At 42.2% G+C, this 15844-nt stretch overlaps 1 protein-coding gene across 1 annotated transcript in view; it reads right to left on the bottom strand.

The window, feature by feature from the left end:
- Positions 1–12382: 12382 nt before the first annotated feature.
- Positions 12383–15844, bottom strand: part of RASEF (RAS and EF-hand domain containing) — a 72745-nt gene continuing 69283 nt past the window's right edge. Inside the window, exon 17 of the mRNA XM_001489759.5 lies at positions 12383–15670. Within this exon, the coding sequence (XP_001489809.2) occupies positions 15565–15670 (106 nt within the window). The 3' untranslated portion in view covers positions 12383–15564. The remainder of the gene's footprint in view (positions 15671–15844) is intronic.

The raw sequence follows: 15844 nt of genomic DNA, 5'->3' as shown, positions 1-15844 counted from the left end.
ACACAAAAGGAACTCAAGATCTTGCCCAATAAAGCAGAAACTAGGTAGCACATAAGGGGGTGGATCCTTACCATATTAGATTAGGAAGGATGAATTATGTTTGGATAGGCTCAAATTAATCAATATGAGTATACTCCCTGTGGACTCAGGAGCAGCCCATGTTGCATTTCATACCAATGAAATATGTATTTTCTCTAATGGGATACTGACAAATGTTTTTTAAAACTCTTAGAGTGTTTCTCATGTGCAGCCATCTTTTGTGGTGACATGAAGGGATCGGTGGTGGTGGCTTTTTGATCATGAAGTTCATTGAAATGAAATAGATGGGTGTTCTCCTGAGATGCTTCTTGAGATCTATATCTATATACATGTGAAATTCTGGATCTTGTGGGCCGAAAATGAACACAAATCACCACAACATGGATTCAGATTCTCTTTCTAAATTCTTGATATATCCTACTTTATAGACAGGAGGCTTTGACTAAAGGGAAGGCTGGGTCCCTTTGACAAAATTCCTCATAACTTGGTCACAAGAATATACAATTAAACATTCCCCAAAAGTCCCCAAGGGAGACCTGTGGCCACATACCCATCAACTCTCCTTCAAACTGGGTTTCCAGTGTATGGTGGCATCATTGGAAATTATGGCTGCTACAATTGCAGTCTCACTTAGGGGTGGTTCTGAAACGTGTGGTGAAAAAAATCTTCCCAGTGGGTAGAGTTTAAGGAGGTATATTTCACTTTGTGAAGAACTGACATGTGCTTGAGTTTTGATTTATACTGATTTATGTCCGGTAGCTCAGTGAGTTGACAGGTAGTAGGGGGCTAAACAAGAATAAGAGTGGAAAATTGGTGACAAAAAGGTCTAGAAGAGACATATGTGGATGGAATTCTAAGGATAGGTATTGAATGGGGTTTATAAATGCTTAACGGAGGATAGGATATCAGAGGGAAGAGAACAAGTGAGGTGTTGGGTATTTATTCCTTTGGCTCTCCGTGCTGAGCCATGTAATGGGCATTCACAATGTTTCTCTTCCTAAGACCACAGCTCTCATAAGGGTGGCCTCTTGTGCTAAGTTCTGATAACGTTACCTACTCTCACTGCAGCCCTGGGGGTGATAATAACTCTCTACCAACACTAGTTACAGGATGCTTCACTAACCCTACCCACATTTTTAGAGCCCTATTTATTAGACTCTCCTCAAGTGTCCCATGGTTTCTTGACAACTGACACCTGTTTCTTGAGGGGACCCTGACTAATAGGCCCCACAACAACCCTGATCATAAACTCCATGGGGGTAGGGAATTTACTCTCTTTTATTTGATGTTGCTATCCCAGCACCTAGAATGATGTCGATTGTACAGTCAGTTTTCAATAAATATTTCCTAAATGACATATGTTGTGACCACTTTCTCTCCTTCGTGATCTTTATGTTAAAGTCTATTATGATTGATTTAATATAGTTTAACCAGCATTCTTGTGCTTTTATCTGTAATTTGCTAAAGAATGACAAAGAATTATAAAGGTCAGCGAAAAGCAAGCAAACTTGTCGCTATGTGCATGGAAATCCAAGATATTTAACACAATAATTTATGAAACAATAAGAGAATTCAGCAAGAAGCAATGTTAACGTATAAAACCCAACAGATTTCCTATAAACATCCACCCCTAGAGCACCTGTGCAGACCCTCAGTAGAATCTGCACACTGGGCCCCAGGCCCGTTTCACTTGCTGCAAGTAAGCAGGAGGTGGGGAAAACAGCCTAGCAAAGAACTCAAAAGAAAGATCATCTACTTTGATCACAGACTAGATGTCAGACAAGTGCAAAGTACTTAGCTTTACTTTTATCTAAATCACCCTTAATATAGATAATATAGACAGGAAACTAACACTCAAGATAAGTTATGTAAGTTGCCCAGGGTCACAGGTAGGAGGCGCACCAGTGGAATTCAAGGCAAGGTCTGACAGATTTCTAAACCCATGCTCTCTGGACGACGACGTTGCAGCTGTAGGCCTCTGTCCTCACCCGGGGATTCCTAGGTCCTGGAGTCAGTTCTCATCTAGAGCAGGAATTCTCAGTGGGTGATACTGCTCCCAGGCAGGAGAAATTGCTTCTTGAGAGGGGAGGGCATCCTACTCTTTAAATACATAAAGCACAGATATGCATACGGTATGTAAACCGATATGTAAGATATCTATGGTATTATAATTTCATGCGGGAGGCAATTAGGAAAATAGGTCTAAAATGACTCTTTCATGGATGATAATGAAAAAAAAGTTGAGAGACACTGATCTAGAACATCCCAGATGCAAGTCTTTGGTGCCTTCGACTGTATCATGCTGTCTCCTATTTGGCCTGTTTGGCTATTTCCATTAGACATATAAAGCTCTTCCAAATTAAGCATTGCTAAATTTAAATTATCAATCACTGAGCAGCTGATTTTAAAACTGGAGCAGCTCATAGTTATTTACAAAGTTTAGGGTGGGAAGCATTCAAGTCAGGCTCAATCCAGGTACAAGCACTTGTATGCAAGTGTCCCCTGGGCTGAGCCAGGCTGACAGCCACCATTTGCTTGGGTACAAACCATCTGCTCCTCCCACTCTTACCGCTCCTTGCTGCTCTACCCTACCCCAGACTTTACACGCTTTTGTTTTCTCCATCTTCCCCTCTTTCCGTCTTCCCCAAAGTCCTCATAGGAAATAGTTTGAACCAGCGTTCAGGGTACAAGGCCAGCCTGGGTAAGCTCATAGGACAAAAACCAGCAGAGCATTGCAAGTCCCCTCCTCACTCGTTACCAGCTCAACTCTTTATGGAAAATCAGAGCTGGGGAGATGATCACAACTTAATTCAAGCCAATCCAGTAGGAATTTACTGTGTGTGCGAGAGAAGAAGGAAGGGCTGTTGCTAGAGAAGCGGAAAGGGATGCGGGTCCTCGGGAGCTAGTGATCTCGCTCCACACCACATCTTCCCCTTGAATCCTGGCTCAAAGTATTTTCAGACAGAGCTTTCTTAGTCCCTTCTATTTGATTTCTGCCGTCCTTTCATCTTCACTAAGGACCCCAAAACGACACAAAACAGAACCCTAAATATTACCGTTGTTCTTTTAGTAATTTACAATTGTGGCCTCAGTTCTCCAAAGCCATCTCAATTATTGTCTGACTCTAAAGACTTATTAACATTTCCTCTCGTCACAGTTTTTCCTGTGATCAGTCCCTGAGTTGAAAGTGTAACACACAGACATCACCATAGGTGCCACCTGTCCTTGATTGCTGTTCTGAAGAGTGGACATACCTGTGGGTGGGAGGGGGACTGACTGAGGTTCCTCAGTGCTAGACTGTGGGTTCCTAGAGGCTAACGAATTGTGTCACAGTCACCTGTTTGGTCTTCATTTCCCCTATCACACACTCGACTCACAGCGCCTGGCTGTAGCAAGAATTGTGGAAATGTTTGGGGACCGTATCAGCTTCCTAGGGCTGCTGTAAAAAAGGACCACAACCTAGGGGGCTTAAAATGACAGCAATGTATTCTCTCACAGTTCTGGAGGCCAGAGTCCAAAATCAAGGCGTCAGCAGGGCCCTGCTCTCTCTGAAGGCTCTAGGGGAGAAGCTGTTCCGTACCTTCCTCTGAGCTTCGGGGTTGCTGGCAATCCTTGCTGTTCCCTGGCTTGTAGATGCATCACTCCAATCTTGGGCTCTGTCATCACATGGCGTTCTCCCTGTGTGTCTGTCTTCTCTTCTTATAAAGACCCCAGTAACATTGGATTAAGGCCCGCCCTATTCAAGTATGACCTCATCCTAATTTGAGTACATCTGCAAAGACCCCTTTTCCAAGTAAGTTCACATGCAGGGTTTAGGCTTCCAGCATATCTTTTGAGGGGATACAATTTAACTCACAACGGCGACTTAATGAAAAGAATAAGTGAGTGAGTACATACTTCATGGAAAGAAGAGAAGAAGGAAGGAAAGAAAAAGGAAGGAAGAAAGGAAAGAGGGAAGGAGGGTGGGAGAGAAGGAAGGAAGGAAGGAAGGAAGGAAACTAGGAAAACACTGTTTTCCATAAGACCTGAAGTATCACATCAGGAAGAAAGCCTTCTCAACTAGGTTTCCTGAATTTATTCTCTGCTGAGTCATTATGTGATTTGTATTCCCTCATATAACTGACTCACATGAACAGTTCTTTTCTCCTAAGACCAGTGGTTAATTTTCTAAGTTTTTTGCCTATTAGGTTGCTTATTTTTTTAAAAAAATTACCTGATAGCCAGTGCTTTGCATTAAGTATCTTGGGTTAGGGTCTTATTTACTTGTTTGCTTTTGAGGGAAAGAATTTTACTTCTATGCTTAACAGAGGAGCCACTAGCGACCAGGCCATATGCCTCTAGTTATCTTTCTCTCCTTCTGTGCCTTGAAGCAGAGCCCCCATGTGCCTTCACCTCTGCACTGGACAAAATGAAGGAAGAGGGAAGGAAGGAAGGAAGGAAGGGAGGGAGGAAGGAAGGAAGGAAGGAAGGGAGGGAGGAAGGGAGGGAGGAAGGGAGGAAGAGAGGAAGAGAGGAAGAGAGGAAGGGAGGAAGGAAGAGGGAGGAAAAGAGGGGAAGAAATCCAGCCCACATTCTCAGTTCCCAGTCCTACAAAGTAGGGGGAAGTATGGCGTCTTGAATTGTTGTCCTGAAAACAGGAGACCTGGCCTCTGGATCCAGCTGGGAAACCACATAGACAGTCACAGTCTGTCCCCAAATACCAGTTACCTCACGAATTGAAAACAAATTGCTTAGAATAATCTGTAAAATCTCTCTTAGCATCGGCATTAATCCATCCTGGGTGTCCACTCACTGGAGTAGGTCCATCGAGAGGAGAGTGTTTCTTCTGCCCACCATCCAGTTGAGAAATCAAGAACCAGTTCTTAGGACAACTTGAGAGCTTCCAATACTTAAGACTGAGGGACAAAAACCCTACAGAAACCATAGTCATTCTAAAACAAGACGTGCAAAAGTCCTGGTCTGCCACAGGGAAAAGGCCATTCAGGTGGCCATCTTCAATTTGAAACAGAGCGTTAGCCACACTACAATACTACCTGCTCCTTCCAGGCATTTCAGCTCAGTGAATCAAGAAAATAGCAAGAAAAGATGCTTCCAGCTTCTTTTTAGGTACTATTATAATCCTTAAGTCGTGAGATATTTTCTTCTCCAAGACCATTTAGACTCAATAAATCTGGGTGATCTTTAAGATATACATTGTCTGAGGCAGTCTTTGCTATAGTGCAAAGATTCAAACAGACCTGGGTTTGAATCCCAGCTCCGCCACTTAGGCCCTGAATCAATTCAGCTAAGTCACTCAACTTGGTTAAGCCTGTTTCCTCATCTGTTAAAATGAGTTATTGTAAGGAAAATAAGAGAAGACGTAAAAAGCTTGAAGGGTACACTAAACACTTATGAAATACTAGTTCTCCTGTCTACAATAACAAATGCACATCCTCCTTTGCCTGGCTGAAGCTGAGCTAACCACAAGTCTGTGTGGTGCTCCACTGGTACTTTCTGGTAGATATCCAGCACACTTTATGATAGACCATCTGCACAAGGTCAGTTGTACATGCCATGACATGTATTTTCTGTAATCCACCTGTATACTTGCTCAGTGCTCCCACTGAAATTCCATCAAGTCTACAATCTCAGGAGTTATAAACTCCTCCAAGGACCATATCTGTTTACAGCCATTTGAACAGCCTCTAAAACCATAAGAGGCACAGAGTACACATTAACCCAGTGGCTGGCGGAGAAACCCGTGGGAACACACATTCTCCCAGTTACTACACAGCTGGAATTTATCAATGGTTCCATTTTCTCTAGCTGCTGAGCAGATGGCCTCTTTTGTGATCTTGTCAACTAAATGATAAGTTCTTCAGGAATAGGAAGCATACCTTTTTTTCTTTTTCTTTCTGCCCAGCCTTTCAGGGAGTGCCCCCTAATCGGTGCTGTATAAATGTTTAGTCGGCCAACTCCATGTCAAGTTGTGGTCATTTGGATAAACTTAATGTTTTAAATGATAAATGCTCACATCCAATTCTCAAAGAGCACTTAGGAATTTTTAAAAATCACAAACACATCGTATAGGAAAAAAAAGTCTGAAAAATTTTGGTTGTGTACTTATTTAGGTTTTCAAAATTAGAAGATTAAAAGGCAAACTATTAAAGAGTAATGTATTATTCCTTTTTAAAATTTAGATAACCTAATAATTGGGAATTCTGAAAATAAAAAGATAATGGTGCAAAATTATTGTGGATGTTGCAGCAGACAGAACAATGGCCTGCCAAACGACTAAGCCACAGACCCTGGGAGTATGTTCCCTTATTTGCAAAGGGACTGTGCAGATGTGATTAACGATTTTGAGACAGAAAAGGTATCCTGGATTATTCACATCATCTCAATGTATTCACGAGAATCTTTACAGTGAAAGAGTGAGAGAGGAGAGTCAGAGCCAGAGAAGGAGAACTGAAGGCAGAAACAGAAGCTGGAGTGATGTCATTGCTGACAGGGGCCATGAATGAAGGAATGCAGGCAGACTTGAGGAGCTGGAACACACCAGGAATAGGCTCTCCCCTAGATCATCTGGAAGGAATGCCATCTCACCAACACCTTGCTTTTAGCCTGTAAGACTCATTTGCGTACTTCTGGCCTCCAGAACTGTAAGATAAAAAAATCTGTGTTGTTTTAAGTCATAAAGGTTGTGGTAATTTGTTAGCTCAGCAATAGAGGACTAAAAACAGATGAAGTAGAAAAACAAGACATATAATTATTTTGGTTTTTGACATCAAAATGAAGAGATGCCACATGTAAACCAACTATAAAGATGAATGGATTAATTGCATTCTACATTTTTTTTATTTTTAACTTTAGCAGAAAATGGTCTTATCCAAAGGCCATGGGTACCTGACAGAATCAATAAGGAGGCTCAAGAACTCAGTGCAGATTACTTATGAGGAGCAGCAACTGAGGGAAGCCAGGCCCTGGGGAGTACAGCCGAGGCCATGCCCAGAGAGCCCGAGGTCCAGTCGAGATGTGGTACTGCTGCAGCCCCACTGCCACCACTGTGGAGTGCACTATCGAAAGACAGCTTTCAAGTCTGTGTCACTCCTTGAGAGCTAGGTGCTGGCAGAAAGCATATGAGGAGTTGTCAGTCATATACCTACACCCTGGGTGTTACGGGCTGGGGAGAGGGAATGTTTCTTCCTTTCAGCTTCTCTCAGGATCCATGGAGTTCTGCTTCCCACTAACATTCACAAGGTGTGAGAGTCCCCCTAGAGAAGAGTGTTCAGACGCTGGTAGAAATGAAAGTGACAAATTCCTACCATAGGGTCTGATAATCTGAATTATCCAGCATAGCATTTACTCAAGAAATTTAAAACACTGTTGTGAAGACCCATTTGTCTGTAGTTATGAAAAACCTAGGCAAGTGATTTAAAATTTTTTGAATGAAATTCAAATATCCAAGTTAGAGAATGTTTTCAAATTGTGTCCCATATAACACTAACCTTCCTCTTCCCTCCCTCCCTGCCTCTCTCCCTCCTTCCTTCCCTCCCTCTCTTCTTCCCTTCCTTCCTTCTTTCCTCCCTCCCTCCCTCCTTCCCTCCCTCCCTTCCTTCCTTCCTTCCTTTCTATCTTCTTCTCTCCCTCTTTCTGGGTATATCCGTTGAGAATCTAATGGGTTAGTCTCTGGAAATAGAGCTTACCAGAGATGGGCAATCTGGAAGGACTCTAGTGTGAGCTGCCTATTAGGTGTTTGCGACAATGTAGGTAGGGAGAGTGTGCTCCTCACTCTCGCTCTCTCGCTCCCTCACTCTCTCTCTCTGCTATTTTTCTAGCTCCCTGTGGCCTCCCAGCATCTCTCAGGAGAGGTAAAAACAGAATATTCCTATGGGGTAGAATGAGCGGCTAATCCAAGCAGCAGGGCATGAAGGGGAGAGTAGAACTTCATCAATACATGGCAGGGACAGGAGAGCACAGGTAAGAATCGGCGTCAGGCTTACCCAGGCCTTCTGTCCTCAGATAAAAAGATGGGATACCAGCACTCTGTGGTGACAGCTCTCTTAAGCCACACTGCTCCAATCTGGACCAGCACCCTTCTACAAGTGAGGAAGTCTCCCACTCTAGGCTCTCTCTTCAATAGCTCTCTGGAGAGTGGGTTTCATATCATTCCCATGCAGAATCTCTTATTTCCTGTAATATTTATTACATACACTTCCCTTGGTGGAGCATGTCCTCCAGGAGCTTCTTTAAAAGAGGTGTATATGTATGAGAGAGAAGGTTTTTTGAGACCTTGAATATCTCGAAAATGTCATTATTATTGACATTTTATTAATCGTTTGGCTAGGTATAGAATTATAGGTTGGAAATAATTTTCTTTCAGAAATTTGAAGGCATTGCTTATCTTTTTGTTTTCAGTGTTTCTGTTGCTATATACACAGACACTCTAATTTCTGTTTCCTAATTTTTTTTTTCTTTTTCTCTCTGGAAGCCTGGAGAATTTTTTTCCCTGGGCATAGGGCCCAATGACAGTCTTCTCTATTTACAACCATTCTCCAGGGTTCTAGGTAGGCCCTTTCAATCTAGCAACTCATGCCCTTCAGTTCTGGAAATTTTGTCTTGAATTACTTTATTTGATTATGTCATCCTGCTTTCTCTGTTGTCTTTTTCTGGAACAGCTGTTTTTGGATTTTGGATTTTCTCTGCTGGTTTCTCTTTGTGTTTTTCTTTCTGGAAGACTCCTAAAATTTATCTTCTAAACTTTAAATTCTTTCTTTTTTTCACTTCTGCTGTCATATTTTTAATTTCTAAGAGCTTATTTTTGCTCTATGAATGTTCCTCATTGATCATACCTTGTTCTTGTTTCATGGCTGCAATAGTTTCATCTCTCTCTCTCAATATATTAATGACAGTTTGGTTTTTTTCCTCTGCATAGGCTGTTTCCCCAAGTTGATATTTTTCTGTTTTATTATGTCTCCATTTTCCATGTTAGAGGCTGTCCACAAATATCCAGTGATCCCTGGATTGTTCAGGGGAGCTAAAATCCTGATTGAAAGCTCTGAGGGTGGGGAGCAACTTGCCAACTTTGAACTTTATTATAGGGTGATGGCGGGAGGGGGGTACATTTGTTGGAAAGATGACTGATGTTACTACCTTGAGGTCTTTCCTCTTGGCTGCTCAGTACCCCAGAGAAAAGTCTTTCAATCTCTAGAAGATAAAGGTGTCAGTGACCTGAGAGCTGAGTGGGGAGTATCAACTTTTAGCATTGAGCACTCAACACATATTGTCACTTAATTCCCCTTCTTTGTGAATAGCACCAACACACTCAGCTGTGCCTGGCCTCCATCCCCCATCCTAGCAGTCCTGTTTTACTCCAGACTTTGGTCAGGGTAGCAGTGACATAGCATAGGAGAATGATACTTAAGGACAGAACTGCTTCTCAAATTGCTCTCACCCCGTTTCCCTCATACCACCAGTTCCACGGCTACCTGCTTCCACCAGTCCTGAGCCCTTTGTGAAATTCACAGTGTAAATCTAGATTGTTCTGAGCTTTCTTACACTGCTGGCTTAGGATTCAACTTTGTTAGGTTAACTCAGTTCCCAACTTCCCATCTACTTTCCAGCTTCACAATTTTGTTGCTATTGTCTTCTGTCCTTGTGAGTTGATATCTTTAAAAGAAAAATCATTTGACTCTAGATTCTAGTTTTAGAGAGGAGAAAAATGATATGCCGTCTCACCCTAGAAAACATTCAATATTTCAGATTCTTAACCTGATTATCCTCACTCTTACGTACAGTGTGCCCATTTGTGGAAGTTTTGCTGTGGGATTTGTTTTATTTTTGCTTTTGTTTTGAGGGCTTTAGTCCTTCCTTACTTCCTCAGCCAGTGTTCCTGGCTCTATGCAGGATAATTACATCAGGATCATTTCAGAGCTACAGTTACAAGGCAGGAAGTGGGCCACAACACAGTCCTGCAAGGGTAACTTCTGTCCTTAAACTTCAGCACACTGGATGGTCAAGAACTGCTGGTCATGTGCATTCTGTTTCTTCTGTTGGATCTGTCTTGCCAACATATAAAATAGCATCTATGGTGTTAGCACCATGCTCCCCTTGCTTGGCCCATCAAGAGGAGTGCATCAGTAGTAAGTTGTAGATTAGGGGTGCAGGACAAAGTAGAGAGACCAAGCCCCCTTCCCACAGGGGGCTTCCTGGCTGCCACAGGCCTGAGCCAGAGCAGGGAGAAGACTAACCTCGCTAAGTCAAGCTTGGGGTGTTGATTACTATGTGGGCATTCTCACCTGCATATACTGTTTGCAGCTTCTCCCCCAGGGCAGGGGCTCTTACGTGGAGCCATGGACCCAGTGGGTCTATGGGTAGAAATTCATATTTCCATCTTGAATGGGGAAAAAAATTATTTTTCCTAAACTCTAATTGAAACATAGCATTTCATATAATATAAAATGCTGGTGGCAAACCCCAGCAGTATTATCGGTACCTGTGACTGTGTCATCCGTAGAAATCAGATATTTACAATTTACATTAGATTGTTGCAGACGTCTCAAAATACCATTCACCTTCATCACTATGTCAAAACTACGGTGGCTATTAGACCCACCATCAGATCGTGCAGTTTAGTATGCCAATAAAGCAGCACAGCACCAATGCTGTTAAGTATCACAGTGTTTCTAAAATATCTTGGGAATAGTCTTTGAATATCATTGATTTCCTTTGTATTCCTATGCATTTTATTTTATTCATTTAAAAACATCATTGCAAGGGGTTCCTGAGCTTTAGAGGAGTCTGTGACATAGAAAACTTGAGACCCTGGTCTGGAGGGATCAGAAGATCATGAGCTTGCAGGAGGGTGCACCCCAGCAGAGAAGGGTGCTCAGTACCCCAGTACCTCAGTACCCACTCAGTGAAGTGTAAAGGGCTGTGAGTGACAGCAGTCATCCTGCATGCTAGGTACACAGTACGCTGATCACCACAGGCCAGTCTGATGAAGTGCTAGGATGGGCACGGTGGCAGGGATGGAGGAGAGGGTCTGGCTCAGACTTCACGGTCAGGTATAGCTGCTGGGAAGAGCAGTCTCTGAACTGAGACGTGTGGGGAGGACAGGAGTTGGGTAGGGAAATGCCACAAGCGGACAGAGTGGGAGTTCTAGGCAGAAGCAGGGCCTGAGTAAAGGGCTGGAGGAGAGGGAGCATGGCAGTTCTGAGGAACAGTTTCCATGTCCGCACCCGGGATCGAAACTGGCAAACCCGGGCCGCCGAAGCAGAACGTGCACACTTAACTGCTGCGCCACCGGGCTGGCCCCTCAAACTTTTTTTTTAATTGAGGGTGATCACAGTGCAAGACTGAGAGAATTTTTTAAAAATCCCATTGATATATCTTAACAAATGAAGGTAGCTTGAGCTCTTAATGTTGAAAATTGCTTCTCTATTTACAAATAGATTACTATTTTCCAAGTTAAAAAAAAAAAGAGCCCTTTGTATACATTAACTCATTTAGTCCTCATAACCCCCCCTCACGAGAAAGGTACTGTAATCATCCCTATTTTACCAGTGAAGAAGCTGAGGTACACGTGGGTTAGGCCCCTTATTCACAGTTACCCCACTAGTAAGTATATGAAGCCAGGTTCGAAGCCAGGTTCAAAGCCAGGCAGGCTGGCTGCAGAGCTCAGACCCGTGGTCATGAAAACATGCTGCAGCTTATTTATATTGTCCATGACTGTGTGTCTGTGTGTGTTGCAGAAACTCTTTGCAAAGCTTGCTTTATTGAAATAATTCATTCTTTGATCACCCATTCAAGCACTGTGCATGGCAGAGGGAGGCAGCAGCAGACCATAGTGCTCAGGGCCCAGGGCATGGGTCTAGGTAAACAAGTATAAGGGCAGTAAGGATGCTCATCAATTAAAACGATGCTACAAAGTGAGAGCAGCCAGCCTCATCCTAGTTTCTGGGTTGAGGGAGGAAATGTCCTGAGGACGTGATGTTTAAGCTAAAACAGAAGGATGAGCAGGAGTTAGCTAGGCAGTCGGGCACGAGGAACAGGAGTGAGTGTCAGAGGAAAGGACTAACCCCTGACTGAGAGGTCCTGAGGATGGTCAGAGCACATCCTGAAATTTTTCCACAAAAGCCTCACTATTCCTGGCCGTCAGGTCTCCAGCTGGTTGAGACGCGGCCCACCAGCCAAGAAGATCTGCCAGGCCGCAGCACTCGACACCAAGGACATATGCTTTTCTCCCAGCAGCCAGCTGCCTGGGCCGGAAAAGACGTGTTTCAGAGGCACAGGTTCATGTAGGCACGTCGCAGAATTAAAATTACTTCAGGGACGCCGGCGATAAAGCTGAAGGGAACCCCCAGAAGGCCAAAGGCAGCGTGTTTTATTGAGCTTACAACGCAGAAAGTATTTGTAGTTCCTTAGACATTTGCATTGCTATAAAAATTACACTTTGTGGTATAATTATTAATGGTTTGAAGAGAAATAAACAGTAAAAACAAAATATGGCCGATACTATGAAAATATAAACCATATAAATCAAAACCATAAAACAATTACTCAATACTCAGAGGCCTACTTAATATACACCTATGAAATTTCTTACACACGTATACAATAAAAGCCCACAAAAACCATCACTCTGAAGCCGATCACTGTACAAATATGAAAATAAATCTTTATCTTTAACCTCAACTTTATCTTCGGCAAGAGGGCTGTGTGACTTGGGTTTATGCAAATCACATTTAGTATTAAATAATCAAGTGTCACATACGTCATACAAAGCAGCAAGTGGAAAAAAATAAATTATGAAAATGTATGAGGTTAAAAGTTAACAGTGAAAAATGTTATCCAATGCTCTTCTCCATGATGAAATTAAAATATTATCCAATGTGTCAGGATACATAAAAAATTAGCATAGTACAGTTGTGATTTTAAAAGCTCTCAAAGGAAAAGTTGAGTCAAGATGAGTTACTTGCATGGAACTATGCAAACGTATCAAATTAAGTCTAAGCTAAAAATATTAAATATTGTTGTTCTTACTGAAAATACACTTTAAATTTGAGAACACCTTCATGAAATCAAATGTTGGTAACAATTATGATTTCCCACCAATGCAGCTGAAAGAGCTTTAAGTAGCTTTTCTTTAATCAAGATTGCTAACCAGAGCTATAAATCTCTAATGTGGATTCTGCTGCCAAAATATTTATCCGGGTTCAAACAGTTAAAGATGATTGCTTTGTCTAATAAGGGGGCCTCTGTAAATCTCCCAATTTGGGTGCACTGCCAGGCAATCCAGAGACAAAGACAAGATAACACTTCTGTAGCAAAGGTACACTCTATGTACAGACTGTCAGACAAATACAGAGACACTTTTGGGGAAAATAAATAAAGGCAACACAAGAAAATGCATACTAACACATGTGTGCAATTGCACCAAAGCCCTAAACACACGTCCCATATGTCAACACATACACATCAGGTCCCTTCTCACCGGGGCTCCATGGATGCCCGAGGCAAAGAGCAGTGGCAAAACTTTTGTCTCACCGCAGCACAAAAATAACAAGCCCTCCTTCCCCACAGTGTGACAGTGCCTCACAAGCAAGGCATTCTGTTAGGTCAAAAATGTAAACTTTTTTTCTGGGACCAAAACACATGAAACAGGAAACAGGAATCCATGGTAGAGGTGCTAAGGATAGATTCAACTTTGCAGTGAAAGACCTAGATGTCGTCCGCAGAGAGAAGGCATGCTTTTAAAAGTTAACTGACGTCACGGCAGTTTATAATCTGCATGTGTAACATATCTGTCAATTTCATGAAAAAAAACGAAGCGGGAGAATTTAAGTTTCAATCATAAAATCATAAATAGGAGAAAAACTGCTACAAGGAATTGTTCTAATTCAACAAAAAGGAATGTTTTTAGCTTATATAATACAATAAATAACAGCTATTATTTGAGTTTTGCCAGCAAGCTCCCCGGGGCTTGAACTATATGAAGCAAGGTGAGTTGAAATCTCCGGCTGGGAATAACTTCATTGGGTCAGGGCACTGAAAACCGAAAACCAAAAACCAGGCTTCACTGACGCCACTAGGGGCCTCTAGAGACGTGGACTCCTTCAGCTCTTGGAGACGTACAATGGGGAAGACGGGAGGCACTGCAGGTTCCAGAAGGAGAGCAAGGTCAACCAGGTCCTTGGTGAGGATGAGTCATCAGTCACATTAAACAAAGGACTGACTCACCTTTCCCAGCCGCAACTCTTCTTTTACAGAGATTATTTTCCAAAACCACACGTACCATTTCTTTCATTGTTCATTATTGAAGGAACTAAATGCCAGCGACTAGGGAGTCGGGATTTGCATTATACTGGAGATTATGTTTTTAAATCATGGGAAGCTTTGAAATAAGCACGCATATTTTCATTTGGCAGAATGTTAAATCATTCTAAGTACTGGCATATTTTGTTAGTAAGATATCATTCACATACCATAAAATTCACCCTTTTAAAGGACATGGTTCAGTGTTTTTTAGTGTATTCACAAAACTGTACAACCATTACCACTGTCTAATTCCAGAACCTTCTCATCATCCACCAAATCAACCACATATCCATTAACAGTCACTCCCAGTTCCTCCTTCTCCCCTGGCAACAACTCGCTGGTATTTTTTAAGTGAAGAGTGACAACCTTCCTGGGCATTGTATTTTCTGAAGAATTTTTATATGGTTTCATTAGAATTTTTAACATTGAATTTAAACCACGGACTTTATAAGTCTTCTGAGATTATAAAATACCCTCTTTTATATACAGCTATTTTTGTCACAAAAATGTTTCCTTTATACATAAAAAAATAGATTTTTCTGTCTCCACTGGAGCCTAAAATACTACCACTTTTTCTCAATTAAATTCTGTTCTTGCCTCAGAAGTGAGAAAAATCCATACTCCAATGTTTACAAAGTATGAATAACCAGAGTCCTTACTAAGTGTGGGCTGGGGTGCTCTCCTCCCACTGCTTCAGGTGCTACAGAATCTGAGACAGCCCAGGCCCGCCAGGCCATGCTGCTTATTCTACAGATAGGAAACGTCTAATGTGGGCTGGGGATCTATCCAAGACCACAAGGCTAGTTAACAGCAAAGCTAGGATGATACCCCTCTTTCACTAGTACTCTAGTATTGAATATTTGAAGTAAACATCATCATAGGTTATCTACAAAGTCAGCTACCACATGAATCTAAGTACATCAGTGAGTTTCTTCTACAGCTTTGATCTGAGCATGTGATTATTTACCACTTTAAAAATATTTACATGTTATCTTTTAAGACTGTAAGGACAAGACAAGTATATTTAACCTGAGGGACCAAACTGTTCACTGAAACTAGCGAAGAAGAGCCGGGGTTCTGGAGGGACCCAAGAGCATAGTTCAGATTTCCCACACTGTACTCTCCATATGACAGTGTCCAAAGGATGCACCACTCTAAGAAGCAAGCAAGTCACACAAATTCGGTACTCTGGACACAAGGAGTTCACTGGCCGAGGATGTTTGAGATTTAACTATTGCAACAATTCTTCATCTGGATTGTCTTTTTGGAATTGGTCCCAGTCAGATTGGTAATGGATTTGCTGTCATCCTCATCAATTCTTTTTTTCACTTCCCTAGAGAGAGAGAGAGGAAGGATTACTGAGGTATAAAATGAAACCACAAATGGCTCTGGAGAAATAAAAACAGCACGGCTGAGTGCTTCTGTGTGCCATCCAGACATTGCTCTAAACGCTTCATAGGTACTGACTTCTTTAATCTTCACAAGAACCACATGAATTTGTTGTGTC

Source organism: Equus caballus, chromosome 23 (assembly GCF_041296265.1).
Source record: "Equus caballus isolate H_3958 breed thoroughbred chromosome 23, TB-T2T, whole genome shotgun sequence".
In the NCBI taxonomy this organism is placed as follows: domain Eukaryota; kingdom Metazoa; phylum Chordata; class Mammalia; order Perissodactyla; family Equidae; genus Equus; species Equus caballus.
The sequence above is the reverse complement of the archived record's forward strand: the minus strand, read 5'-3'. Positions and strand labels throughout refer to the sequence as shown.